The sequence below is a fragment of the Dipodomys merriami genome, unplaced genomic scaffold (assembly GCF_024711535.1).
Source record: "Dipodomys merriami isolate MVZ:Mamm:240054 unplaced genomic scaffold, mDipMer1.0.p SCAF_15, whole genome shotgun sequence".
Taxonomy (NCBI): domain Eukaryota; kingdom Metazoa; phylum Chordata; class Mammalia; order Rodentia; family Heteromyidae; genus Dipodomys; species Dipodomys merriami.
In genome coordinates, this window is record NW_027202826.1 from 11223493 (window position 1) to 11237355 (window position 13863).

Sequence of the window (13863 nt, forward strand, 5' to 3'; positions counted from 1 at the left end):
GAGATAAGAGTCAAATGGACTTTCTTGCCTGGGCTGGCTTTGAACCTCGAACCTCAGATCTCAGCCTCCTGAGTAGCTAAGATTACAGGCATGAGCCACTGGCGCCCAGCTAATTAGCTCTTCTTAAAAGAACTTACAAATGTAGTGGCTACAATAATACTTTATGTACTCACTGCTTATGTACAGGTACTGTAAGAGATTTTTTTTTTTTACATAGACTAAGCCAGCAATTTCACAACCAACCTGGGGAAGAAATTGCAGCATAGAAAGATAAATCATACAACCTGTCATGGCAAAGATGAGAGCCAATGTCATCTATGGTTCCAGGCTCATCTTCTTTCTGCAACACACTACCTCATGGTTTTAGTCACTTTTAGTCACTTCACCCTGGGTCAGCCATGGCATTGCCCTGAGGAGATGGCTGTCTGCAGATGAGCCAAGAGAAGCAACCTGCATGCTCAGGTTGTGGTTTTACTTTCCTTAGTTTTAGTGACTTCCAAATTTGGTCTAAATTATGAAATGGAAAATTGCAGAAATATACAATTCATGAGTTTTAAAGTGCATGCCATTGTTAGAAAGCCTGATGAAATCCTACCCAGAGTGTGAACGGTCTCAATCTCAGCCTCGTGTATCCATGCTGTGTGTGCTCACTCATCATCAATCCCAGCATCTCAGTGCTCTAGTCAAGTAACCTTTGTTCTTCATCATAGCCCCATGTGTAAGTAAGGGTACTGATGCTGGCATTTTTGGATATGCCACTAAGAAACTGTGAAGTGCTAAGTGAAAAAGTAAAAGATCCATAAGATATTTTGAGACAACATATCCATGTAAAATTATCAGCCAGTTGTGTTATAATTTTCATTGATGGGTTGTATGTTTGTGCATGCATGCGCATGTACATGTACCAGTACTTGAGATTGCATTCAGGGCCTGGGTGCTGTCCTTTAGTTTTTTCACTCAAGGCTGATGCTCTGCCCCTTGCCTCAGTTCCACCTCCAGCTTTTTGGTGATTAACTAGAGATAAGAATGACTTGCACTTTCCTGCCTGGGCTGGCTTTGAACTGTGATCTTCAGCTCTCAGCCTGCTGAGAAGCTTAAGATTATCAGCATGAGTTATACTTTTGTTGCATTGGTTACTGCTCTCAGTCCTCGCTGTGTCTAGTTTATAAATGAACGTTACCCTCGGTGTGTGTGGGGATAGGAGAGATGTAGGGCATGTAGGGTTGTGTGGCACCCACGGCCGGCTGGCACCCATAGGGATGGAGATGCAGCCCCCCACAGAGCAGGGGGTCTACTGGAGAGCAAATCCACCTATGCCTCGGGGCACAGGTCCCAGTCACAGCCGAGCTGACATTCAGTAGCGTCTAACAGAACGTGGACGTGATGGTGAGGGGTGGGGCCCCACGGGCTGCTGGGAGCAATCTTCTGCGCATCTCTCTGGGCCAAGTATCTCCACAGCTTAACGTCACGGCCCCCGCAGCTGGAGGAGGCCATCCGCGGGGCAGAGGCCACAGGCAGGGGATCCAGGGCCGTCCTGGCAGCTCAGAGCTGCGGATGCGGCCCCGCTGCCCCAGTGCCCATCGCTACCACTGGCGGGTACCAGTCTTGGACGGATTGGTCCCATTTCCTGGCGAGGAATACGATTAGCAAAGGAAACCGAGGGAGTGACGGGGCGGGGTGTGGGGGGCAGGGAGGGGGATTCTGACCCCGGCAGAGCCATCGCCCTCTGTGTGGAGGAGACCTTCTCCTTCCTTTAGCCCTGGCAGAGCTGGCTTCTCCCCTTCCCTGGGGAGGTGTCTGTTGCCATGGAGACGGAGGAGGCGGGGCGGTGAATGCTCTCGGGGCTCGGCTTGGCCTGGCAGTCTGCGCAGATTACCCATCTCTGGGATTGCTCCCTTAGCATCCTAGGGGCGTGATTACCCGAGCCTCAGAAAGGAGCATGTCTAAGGCTGTCTCTGATCACTGTTGGTTTAAAACTTCTCCATGACTGGAAGAAATGTGAGGAAGTGGAAGCCAGATGCCCAGTCAGGCCTTAGATGCACCTGTGGTCTTGATTCTACAATAGCAGGGCTGCTAGGGAGGGCTGACTCCCAGATCCCATGCACCTAGCATTCACCAGGTGGAGGGTTACCTGGCAGATACCGGGACCCGAGGTTCAGTTAGAGATCCATGGGGGTCAGGATCCCAGCCCCCTACTCCAAGCAACTGCAACTGATTAACCAAGGCAGACCCAAGCAGCAAGCGGGAATGGGGCACTAGCTCGAATTTAATTGCCAACATGCAAAGTGAGATCATGAAAAGCTGCCTAGAAAATCTTATGCATTTCTGACATGCACACCAGCGCACGTACGCATCGCAGGGATGAGGAACCCACTGGGAGATTCCCTAACAAGTAAACTCAGGAGCATCGTCAACTTTGACTTATCTAGGCCAAACGATGGTGAAACAAAAAGGAGCATTTTCTTCGTTTGCTTTTGTCTTTTTGATTTTCCTATAGCCGGAACAAGGCAAGAATAAGAAGAGTAGATCTGCTGGGGCACTTGATGGGCCTCTTCTCCATGAGCTGATCAGGAATGCCAGGTCACACAGCATAGCCCTTTCCCCACCAAATAACAGACCCTAATTAAGAGAAAGGGATTCCTCTAAATATTGAGACAGGAAAATACACTTGTCAATTACAAAAATAAAATTATGTAACTCCCTAATTATAGAAGAAAGAACATGATATCAAGTATAATGCCAAAAGATTATGAATGGGAAAGGTTGCCCACATGAATAAAAGAAAGCATCTTATGCTTCATAAGAACTTCTTTTCATAAAACAATATTCAGTATATTTATTAAGTCCAAGCTAAGCAAACCCTAAAACTTCATCTTACCCAGACAGCCATTAAGCCACAGTGATATAGGAAGTTAGACTCTAGCTATTCTGTGTAATGTAATCCACTGTCACAAAAGAGGTATTCCCAATTGCAGATAAAAGTTTGGAAATGAAATATGACCCCGTGTTAGCCTTCTGTTGCTGTGACACATGGGCGAGAGACAGCTTAAAAGAGGACAGACTTATTTTGACTCAGTTTCCTAAGTTGCTGTCCATGCTTGTTGGCCTCATTTTCATGGGTCTGGCATGGTGGAGAGGACGTAGTGGAGCAGAGCTGCTCAGTTCATGGTGGCTGAGAAGCAGAAATTGAGAAAGGGATGAGCTGAGAAAGAGATCAAGAAAATGAAGGGGTTGGCATTCGATGACTTTGGCCTTGAGATGGGCACAGTAATGAAGAAAGCTCAGGTCGCGCAGCTCAGACACCTTGGCCATGTCTGGTACTTGGAAGATGATATGGTAAACCTAGGTAGGGGTAACCTCCTTGTAGTTTCAGGAGCAGTCTACTACTGAAATATGGACGCTGGGTCTATCATTTTGGTGCAGGAAGGGCTTTCCACAAACTCTTGGAGATAGAGTCCCACTTCTGAAGCAGAACATATGTATATCTACATAAAATCCTATATACAGATGTGTACTTCAGCATTATTTTTATGTCTTTTTTTGGGGGGAGGGTCTGGTTGTGGGGCCTGAACTCTGGGACTGGGCACTGTCCCTCAGCTCTTCAGCTCAAGGCTAGCGCTCTACCACTTGAGCCACAGCGCCACTTCCGGCTTTTTTCTTTTTGCTTATGTGGTGCTGAGGAATTGAACCCAGGGCCTCATGCATACAAGGCAAGCACTCTACCACTGAGCCACCTTCCCAGCCCCTTCAGCATTATTTTTAATAGCCACAAAGTATACACAACCAGATGCCCATCAGTCAAGAAGAATGGTAAATAAAATGTGATACAACTATACAATGGAATATTGTTTGGCCAGAAAAAAGAAATGAAATATGGATACATGCTACAACATAGATGAACTTCGAAAGCATGCTGAGTGAAAGCAGTCACACCCATAAGAACACATTTAATATGATTTCATTCTTGTGACAGTTTAGAATAGAGAAGGCTACTTGGGTGAGTTTGTCTAATACAAGTTGAAATCTGTATAGACAAAAAATAAGATTAGCAATTGCTTAAGATTGTAGGAGGTAAGAAGGGATACTAAAGAAATGATGGCTAAAGAGGTTTTGGTTTTGGCCAGGGGCCTGTGGCTCACACCTGTAATCCTAGCTACTCAGGAGGCTGAGATCTGAGGATCATGGTTCAAAGCCAGCCTGAGCAAGAAAGACTATGAAACTCTTATCTCCAATCAACTACCAGAAAACCGGAAGTGGTGCTGTGGCTCAAGTGGTAGAGCGCTGGCCTTGAGCTGAAGAGCTGAGGGACAGCGCCCAGGCCAGAGTTCAATCCCCATGACTAACCAAAAAAAAAAAAGTTTTGGTTTTGCTTTGAGGTGATGAAATATTCTAAAATTGACTATGATAATAATTGTAAATATACTGTATGTATAGATGTTACTGTATATACTGTAATATCTATGAATATAAGTCATTGGAGTATATGGGATAATTGGTATGTAGGTACTGGGCAGAAACTTGGCCAAGAGGAGGGAGGAGTCTGCCTGCCTTCAAGGAGCAAACTTTACATGTATCACCTAAAGTGCAAAAATGGATATGTTTGTGTATTTCTGGGGCCTGCCAGTTACTAACTGCAGCATGGAAAAAGCCAAATTTGCAGTCTTATTATTTAAATTATTAAAATAATAACTAACTGAGAGCATACAATATTATTCCATGCCACCATTGCTGTAGAAAAGAAAATAATTGTGAATTCTATCCTGATTCATAGGATTTTTAATTCTAATGTCTTGCTTGTAATAACAGGCCTAATCAATTTTATATAGCTACTTGTTGATCATTTTGATGCTATCAAGGCTTTTAAAATCTGTGTAGTAACGGGTGATAAATCACATTATGTGTATATGTGAAGTTTGTCAAGTTTATTCAACTTTTAACTGAAAAGCTCACTATTAGAAAACTGAAACAGGAATCTGGTCTCCCCTGAATCAGATTAATGTGCTTATATGATTTTTCCTTGAATGATTAGAACTTTGATTTTGTGGGACTGTATTTCATAGAGTCTTTTCTGGGTAAATACTCAGCAAGGAGAGATAGAGACTTGTGGAACTGGACTGGTTTTTCCACTTAAAATTTTTTTTTTACATTTGTGTTTCAAGCTAGCTGCAACATCCAAAAAAAACCATTTTTTGTTTCATGGAGGTTCGAATGAGATCTCACCCCAAACTCTCTTCTAAATGAACTTTTCATATCGAGGTACCATATTCTGAGTTTTCCTGCTCAAATCTATTTTCCTTGAACCCTTTGGTGGCATATCAGTACATCTTCTCTCTGATTTGCAACGCCCTGGGTACCAGCTCTGCCCGCCTTGCAAGGAGGCGTCACTGTTGGTCTCTCCTGGGGTTAATCCTGCAGACACATTCAGGGATGGAGGCTGGAGGCCCTCCGTGAAAGCATGCGAGCAGCTGACTGCTGACTCAGAGGGGAAAGCAAGCCACCCGCGAATCTCATTGCAGCTCGCTGCTGCATCCCTATCCCATAATCCCTTGCCTGGCTTTCTGCAGTCTTTTCAACAGACGCTGAGAAAAAGATGTCCTGCAAGATAGAGATTGATTGGTCTGAATACCGAAGAGGGTCTCCCACTTGTTAATGACCCAGAAACATTCCTGCTGACTTTCCTGAGCCTCTTCTCATTTCCTCCATTTTTCCCCCTCTTCCTTTTTCTGTGCATGAGCTGGCACATCACTACTTAGAACAGAAGATATGCGGGGCGTCTGATGATGGCTGCGCTGCATGGTAGGGAATTTGAACCAATTTCTTTGCATGATGTTTTTCCAAACTTGAGATGTTAGTAGAAATGTGCATTGTTCTGTGGGATTGCCGCTGAGCTGCAGCAACAGATTTGGGTGGATTTAATGCTTTCCTTGTTGAGGCGTCTGTGTGCAGACATGGGTAGGTCCTAAATGCTGGAATTGCTTAGTGTTCTTATACCAGGTGGATAACTGATTTCTACTTTCTCTCTTCTGGCTTTTTTTCCTCCTCTCTCTCTCTCTCTCTCTCTCTCTCTCTCTCTCTCTCTCTCTCTCTCTCTCTCTCTCTCTCTCTCTTTCTCTGCATGCTTCACAACTGTATCATAGAGGGAGAGCCATTCTGCTTAAACAAAGGCATCAAATGAACAAGTCTGTATGGGGGAGAAAGCATGAAAGATTTTCTTACGAAGTTCTATTGTGAACTGACTAGAGTTGTTTTAAACTAGTCTTTGTTTTAGCACTGTCATGACTTGTGTTAAATAGAATGTTTTTCCCCCACTGCATCTTTCTGTTGGGATGAAATAGTGAATTTGCAGGATTCCTTCCTGGCTACCCCCAGGGTGGAGGAGAATGTGCCACAGGGCCCTTCCCCCACCCTGCCCTCGTTTCCCAACCCTGGGCTTGACTTCCATGGGGCTCCCGGTAACCATAGGAAACCCATTCATTCCCAGAGTACTGCTGGACCCTCTAAATTCTGAATGCCATTGAGGGCCAACAAATAAATCCGCAAGAGATTTTTTTTTTTTGACAGTTTTGTCCCTTGTCTTTGAAATACAATTAAATCTGGGTGGAGCCCAATAGTAGTTTTATGACAGAAAATGAAGAGAAAAAAAAATATTGGGCTGGGAGGTAGGTTTGCTTTCTCAAACCCTGGGTAATTTTTGTGTCAGAGCTTTCTCTCCAAGAATGCCCCACCCTTTCATTCGTCTCTATTGTAGGGCCATAGGAGAGCAAATAGGTAGGCTAGTTATTTTCAACTAAAAACTGAATGTTAATAAAGGTTAATAAATGATAAAAGATCAACTACTTTCATCTGAGGAAAAAAAGCTGGTTTCAATGGCATAGCTTTCAAGAACAGATAGAGACTCAGAATGTAGCATAAAAAAAAGATCAGTGTTTTTCTCCAGCTTAGATCACATTACAGTGGTTTTATTCCCCATGAATAAATCGTTAGAGGTATACAAAAGAAAAAATTCTACAAAAGAAAAAAAAAAGGTAAAGATAGCCATTGTTTTGCTCAGATTCTGAAATTGATTTCTTAAGTTTATTAGGATTCTGTTTTGCCTAAGGATGAGTTTATTTCCTGGAGTCTTTCATTATTTGGGGGAGGAGACAATTTATGAGCAGTTTCTTTTCATTTCGCTGTAATGTTTAATAATGCATGCCAGGAAGGGAGAGGAAGCCTACAATGAGAAGTTTCATGTGTGCTGGGCAAAGGGGGAAGGCTGCTTTCTGGTGGCCAGCTTTCAGTTAGGAGCTCTTCCTAAATCTTGAAATATTTCTTCCCAGTTTTCTCCTAGAAAGACCCAAACGATTTGCATTGCAATGGCTAAAACGTGGCTGAATGTAAAAATTCTGACAACATGTAGCTTCGGGATCCAGCGGTGCAGTGTGCACAGCTCTGCAGCATGCAGTAAAAGAATAAAATCTGTGCACATTTTCCACCAAAGTTAATATTACAATAGAGATGACTTGATTTTTCAGTGTACTGGATTACAAAAGATTAGTGGGCCTTCTGGCCTTATCACATGAAGTAAAAACACTCTCTTTGTCTTAGAAATGAAAATGGCCTTCATGGGGTTAGCTTTTAACATTCATTTCTTTAAACTTATGACTTTCTCTTATTTACTTTCAATAAATTGATAACACTCTTATACTGGGATTTAAAAAAAAATTACCCAAGCTTCAATGTTTTAAGGCTCCCTTGTGCCTCTTCATTATCTCTCTGATGAGACAAAGGCGTTTACCAAATATTTGTATGTTATTACTCACTCTCTGGTTCCCCCCCCCCCCATTGCCACCCCTCATTGCCAGGGACTGAACCCGGTGCCACGTGCATATTAGGCAAGGGCTCTACTAGTGAGCCAGCCAGACACTCCGCCCATCCTAGTTTTTGTTCCTAAAAGAATGTGAATTACCTGTAAATTGTAGCAAATTGGTCATTTGCACACACTTGTAATGGCTTTTAAAATAATTCTCTCGTGCCATTTATGTCCCTTTATGACACACACAAGGGTCTCAGTGTTTGTTCAGTTTACCCTTTTGTGGAGTGGCTGCTAGGGTTTTGTAAATATTTCTATTGTATAGGTTTGTTTACATTGAACATACTCAGTGTCTACCTAGAATCTGGAGATGTTGACCAGAAAGGGAAGGGGAAAAAAAACCCCAATATTCAGTATTTTAAAAATCCCATCATCTGGGAGGCCTGTGTTGCCGGCGTTTGTATGCTCATCTTTCCAGGCCCTTTGCTACCTTCCTCTGTTCTCCCCTGCTTCCCTTTTTCATGAACTGCTTCAATTATTTTCTCCAGAACTTATTAATTGAAGGACATTTATTCCAACCCACAACAGAATGAAATAATATGTTTTCTATCACTTAATGCACAAAAGGTGGGGTGCTGCTTCATACTTTGCTTGTTTTAAGTTCTGTTGTAAAATCAGTGTCTCTTTCCCCCTCTTGTCAGCCTCTCCCCACCCCCAGAATCCATCCCCACCCCTCAGCAATCTGGTTGCCCTCTGCCCTTCCTGTGGTTCCTTTTTGTGTAATCCCCAAAGGAAGGAAGGGGGAGACTTGGCACAATGATGGATGCGGGGAGAAGAGACCCCACTCATCCTTATTGTCCCAGAGTACCAGAAGGTGAATGTCAATTAGCCTGACCACTTAACACTCCATCACACAGACTCAGCCTTCTCAGAGCAAAGATGAAGATGATGAGGACTTCTACAGACAATGCAGTAACAGGCAGTCCTCTAAGTGTACTAAGGAAACAGATTGGGGAGATAGCATATATGTCATCAAGATAGAGCTTAAAAACCAACTTGTATCTGGAAAAAGCCAACTTGTCATAGAGGAGACCCTGGAAATAAGTAGGAGAGCCTGGGTTCATCCTTCCTTGTGTAGAGGGCTCTTTCATAATAGATACGTCTTTCTCTCTCCACCACACACATCTATACACCGTCAGGACAAAGACACGTCTAGTTTTTCTCATTTACAAAATTGCCCGCCTGGGAGAGAGGCTTGATTTCATGGAAGTGGGTCACCCTGTTTTAACTGCACGAAAGATTGTCCTCTTTATTGTCTTTTCGTGGAGCCCTTAGGAATGATGCAAGTTCAATTTCAGGTGAAGGATGAGAGTTCATAACTTAAAAGAAATCCTAGCACCTGTTTCCCTCGTCATACCTGGAGCTCCATTGCTCACCTGTTCTTGCAGGTAAAGGGGAACACATAGTTATAGGTATGCCTAGTGGTTCATGATTTCCACTCTATAAATGGACCAGGTTTATTATTATTAATAACAATAATTTTATTTATTTATATTCTTATTATTGTTTGCCTTTTCACACCCTTGTCACTGGCCCAGGAATAATTAGAAATGTAATTGTTTTAATAGTCACTTAAAAGGGCACAAAGAGAAGCAGGGACGAAGCAGCCCTGGACTATGGGAATGGAATTGGTGCATGCCTGTAATCTCAGCCTCAGGAGGCTTAGGCAGGAGGATGGCAAGGTCAAGGCCAGTTAGACACTGTCCAACAGCCAAAAACCAGGAGCTGGGAAGGTGGCTCAGTGGTAGAGTGCTTGCCTTGCATGCATGAGGCTGTGGATTCGATTCCTCAGCACCACATAAGCAGAAAAAAAAAAAAAGAAGTGGCGCTGTGGCTCAAATGGTAGAGCGCTAGCCTTGAGCTGAAGAGCTGAGGGACAGCACCCAGGCCCAGAGTTCAGGCCCCATGACTGGACCCACAAAAAACAAAAAAACAAAAGCCAAAAACCACATATACAAGTGTGCACGCATGCACACACACAGAGGGAGAAAGAGAGGGAGACAGGAATTGAGTTACCCCTAGTATGATGTATATAAAGTATGTTTCAATTTACCCACAAATTACATACTCAAATTTCATTTTTCAGAGGAATCTTGGCCCCTTTCGCAGCTGTGTTCTCTAGACCAGCCAGACCAGTTGAGGCCGGCTCTCTCCTCTTCTGACTTTGCTGTTCCAATCCCTCTTCCTCATACTGGTGTCAGCCACAAAGAGTTTGAATGTTTTTCTCAAGTAAATGCTATAATTTGGGGTGGGAATTATGGTCTACATGTTAGAATTGCCGACCCAGGCATTTTTCTCTCATTTCGTCTTCTATCGAGTTCTGTTCCATTTGGGGTCATTTTCCCCAAGTTGTAGTTGAGGTGAGAAATGGAAAAATGCAGGGATGAAGTACGGAGAGGAAGGCAGGGGCAGGGCTTTTCTCTGTTTTGTGATGGCTATGTTCCTTTTCCCCACAATGTGTGCTCAATGGGCAAAGCCCCCCGTTCCTAAGGAATTTCTCCGCCATCTTCTTAGGTAGCCACAATAGTTTCCCATTTCTTCTTCTGCATTTGTGAACTTGTTAAAATATGTCATTGGTGTTTACCCTCTGGGTGATGGTGGTAGGCCGTCACATGGAAGGTTGGCACTGTTCAGTGTCAATCCACAGCAACATATTGTATGTGGTTAGTCCAATTCATTAGTAACTTCATTACTGAGTGCCAGGTGCTAGGACCATCCCAGTGAACAGCCAGACACACATCTCTGTCCTATTGAACCTACCACTGATGACAGTGCACGGGGCAGAAACACATTGTGCAGAATACACTGTACTACTGTATCAGATGATGCCCTACTCAGGTGGTGGTGTTGTTTTGTTGTAACACTATAAGAAAAATGCTATAGACTAGTTGACTTTAAACAATAGAAATTCTGGTGTGCTCGTTTGTGTTCTGCTGATACTGGAGCTTGAACTTCTATCCTGGTCGCTGTCCCTGAGCTTTTTTACTCAAGGCTGGTGCTCTTTTCAGTTGAACTTAGCTCCACTTAAGGGTTTTGGGTGGGTAATTGGAAGATAAAAGTCTCATGGATTTTTCTATTGGCAGGCTTTGAATTGCGATCCTCATATTTCAGCATCCTGAGTAGCTAGGCTTACAGACTTGAGCTACTGGGGCCTGCTAGAAATGATTTCTTACAGTTGTAGAGGCTGGGAAGTCTGAGTGCTGGTCTGGTGAGGGATCTCTTCTGGGTTGTACACAGATGGTCTTATTCTCTGTGTTTCGTCATGTGGAGCCAGGGAGGTAGGGAGGGAAAGAGGGAAGGAAGCATTCCTGTTGCTTTTTTTTTTAAAGGCACTAAAAAGGGCTCCATCCTTATAACTTGATTGTTTTCCAAATACCATCATCAGAGTTTAGTGCTTCAATATATGAATGGAGGAGGAAGCCACAAACATGGAGTCCATGGAGAAGGTGACAAGTGCTGGGTACTGGGGACAGGATAAGGGTGAGCCAGCACATGGGTGAGGAGGACTGCTGTTCCACATCTACAGGGAACCTCAGCTGTCAGCCGCATGAAAGCTCTGTAGCTAGCTAGCAGCAATATCAATCTGATGCTGACTACAGCATTTAAAAAATGGTTCTTTGGCCTGGGCGTGGTGGTATATACCATTATTCCTGGCCTTTAGCAGGTTGAGGCAGGAAGACTTCCAATGGCTTTCCAGCCTGGGCTACTTGGGAAAACCTTGTGTCAAAAAATAAAACTAAACTGGGCGCTGGTGGCTCACGCCTGTAATAATCCAAGCTACTCAGGGGGCTGAGATCTGAGGATCGCATTTCAAAGCCAGCCCGGGCAGGAAAGACTGTGAGACTCTTATCTCCAATAAACCACCAGAAAACCGGAAGTGGCTCTGTAGCTCAAGTGGTAGAACGCTTGCCTTGAGCTGAAGAGCTGAGGGACAGCGCCCAAGCCCAGAGTTCAAGCCCCACAACTGACAATAAATGAATGAATGAATGAATGAATGAATAAATAAAACTAGCCAGGCGCTAGTGGCTCACGCCTGTAATCCTAGCTACTCAGGAGGCTGAGATCTGAGGATCACGGTTCAAAGCCAGCCCAAGCTGGAAAGTCCGTGAGACTCTTATCTCCAAGTACCCACCTGAAAACCGGAAGTGGCACTGTGGCTCAAGTGGTAGAGCACTTGCCTTGAGCTGAAGAGCTGAGGGACAGCACCTAGTGCCTAGCTTTTTTTTGTTACAGTATTAAAAAAACAAAACAACAACAACAAAAACCACAAAAAAACCCCAAAACAACCAACAACAAAAAACTCACCTGACTTGGGCATCATCTGAGAGACTCTTACTTCCATAATAAACCAGTAAAAATCCAGAAGTGGGTGTGTGGCTCAAGCGATGGACTGCCAGCCTTGAGAGGAAAAACCAAGCCAGAGCAAGAGGCCTTGAGTTCAAGCCCCCATTACCCACACAAAAACAAAACAGAATACATTAAACAAACAAAAAACTTTCTTCCTTGATTTCTCTATTATTTCTATTAACCTGTTGTCCACGTGGTAGATATTAGCTGTGCATCTAGAGACACCAAATGCACTGAGGGCACTGAGCATCCTGAATTTAGTCCTGCACAAGGGCAGACCCTATTCAGGCTTCTTCATTAACCTGCACTGTTTCCTGCTTCCTCTGTGAGCAGGATGGGTCACTAGCATTTCACAGAAACTCTAGTGGGAAAAGAAGGGTCAGCTGAGAAACTAGCTAAATAAATATGTACTGCTTTTCTAGTTTAGGAAAGCAGCAGCAGGTAGCACCCAAGCTCTTTGATTAAAGGCTGTGGCAGAGTTGGGGCATATTCCTGAGGGCATTTTCAGTGTGGTGGGGCTTCCTGTAGGGCTCAATGATGCATTCAGTGCCTCCGCTCTGCTTAGCACATTGCTCCTCTAGGAAGCCTGCGCTGTTCGCTTGTCTCGGGTATGAAGCTGTAGTTTGGGAAGCATTGGGGTGTCTTTAGGGGTTTCCAGGCTCTATGTTGATTCTGGGAGTTCTAAAAATCTCAGTGCCTTCAACAGGTCACTTGTGATAGATCTGTGATTACCCACAATTTGAAATTAGTGTTCAGAGTAAGCATAATTAATTTAACATCTGAATAAACAATATTAACAAAGACTTATCCTCATCTACTAGAGTAATTACCGTAACCTTAGAATGAGATGTTTTGTTTGAGCATTAAAGCATAAAAATCGCGGCTTAAGAAATCTCATTTGACAACATATATTATTGGAATACAATAAATGTTTTTCTTTGTTTTGAATCTAAAATTCTAAGGTTAAAAAAAGAAAACCAGAGTAAAGGGTAATAAGAAAAATTTCAAAATAAAGTTTTGTGTGTGTGTGTGTGTGTGTGTTAGCAGATTTGAATTGACAAATGTAATGTCATTTTTCTTTGTTTCTTTTGGGAGATGCTGAGTATCAAAAGTAGGATCTCTCTAACCATTACTGTCAGTTTAAACATTTTACGTATTTATTTTTAATTGTTCAGTAGCTATACAAAGAAGTTTCAATGAAGCAATTGAATTTTTTGTGCCCTGTGGCTATGCTACTTTTCTCTGTTATTTAAACTTTAATGCTGATCAAGTAAGAACGCCATCATTTTTGTTGCACACATACACACACACACACACACACACCAGTAAAGTGTAGTGTTACACTCAATATTAGATATCATGGAGTTGAGTGGCATAAGGCAGAAAACTTGAAACTTGAGCCTTTTTATTCCCTGATTTTACTAGATGACCTTGGGAAAGTCATTTAGACTTTCAGCTTTGGTTTCCTGATCTATAAGAGGCAAGTCTGTTCCTTCACTATCCTGAGGTCATAGGGATGTGGTTAAAAAGCAGATAGCATGCCAACATTTTCAGCTCCTAAGAGATTAGCCACATTGAGTCCAATCGATGAATGTTTTTCTCTAGTTCTTGAGGGAGGCACTCTGTAGAAAGTCTAGAGGGTAATGCTGGCTAATTAGAGACCC

General features: G+C 43.4%; 1 protein-coding gene across 8 annotated transcripts in view; it reads left to right on the forward strand.

Annotated features, from left to right (window-relative positions):
- The window catches only part of Trim2 (tripartite motif containing 2), a 109672-nt gene that overhangs the window by 49813 nt on the left and 45996 nt on the right, over positions 1 to 13863 (forward strand). Inside the window, exon 1 of one of the 8 annotated variants that reach the window (XM_070022229.1) lies at positions 5552 to 5796. The exons of 6 other annotated variants lie outside the window; for them this stretch is intronic. In XM_070022229.1, the coding sequence (XP_069878330.1) occupies positions 5794 to 5796 (3 nt within the window). In that variant the 5' untranslated portion in view covers positions 5552 to 5793. Of the gene's footprint in view, positions 1 to 5551; positions 5797 to 13863 lie in introns of those variants that run through there. One more of the 8 variants, XM_070022226.1, reaches the window with a different exon arrangement.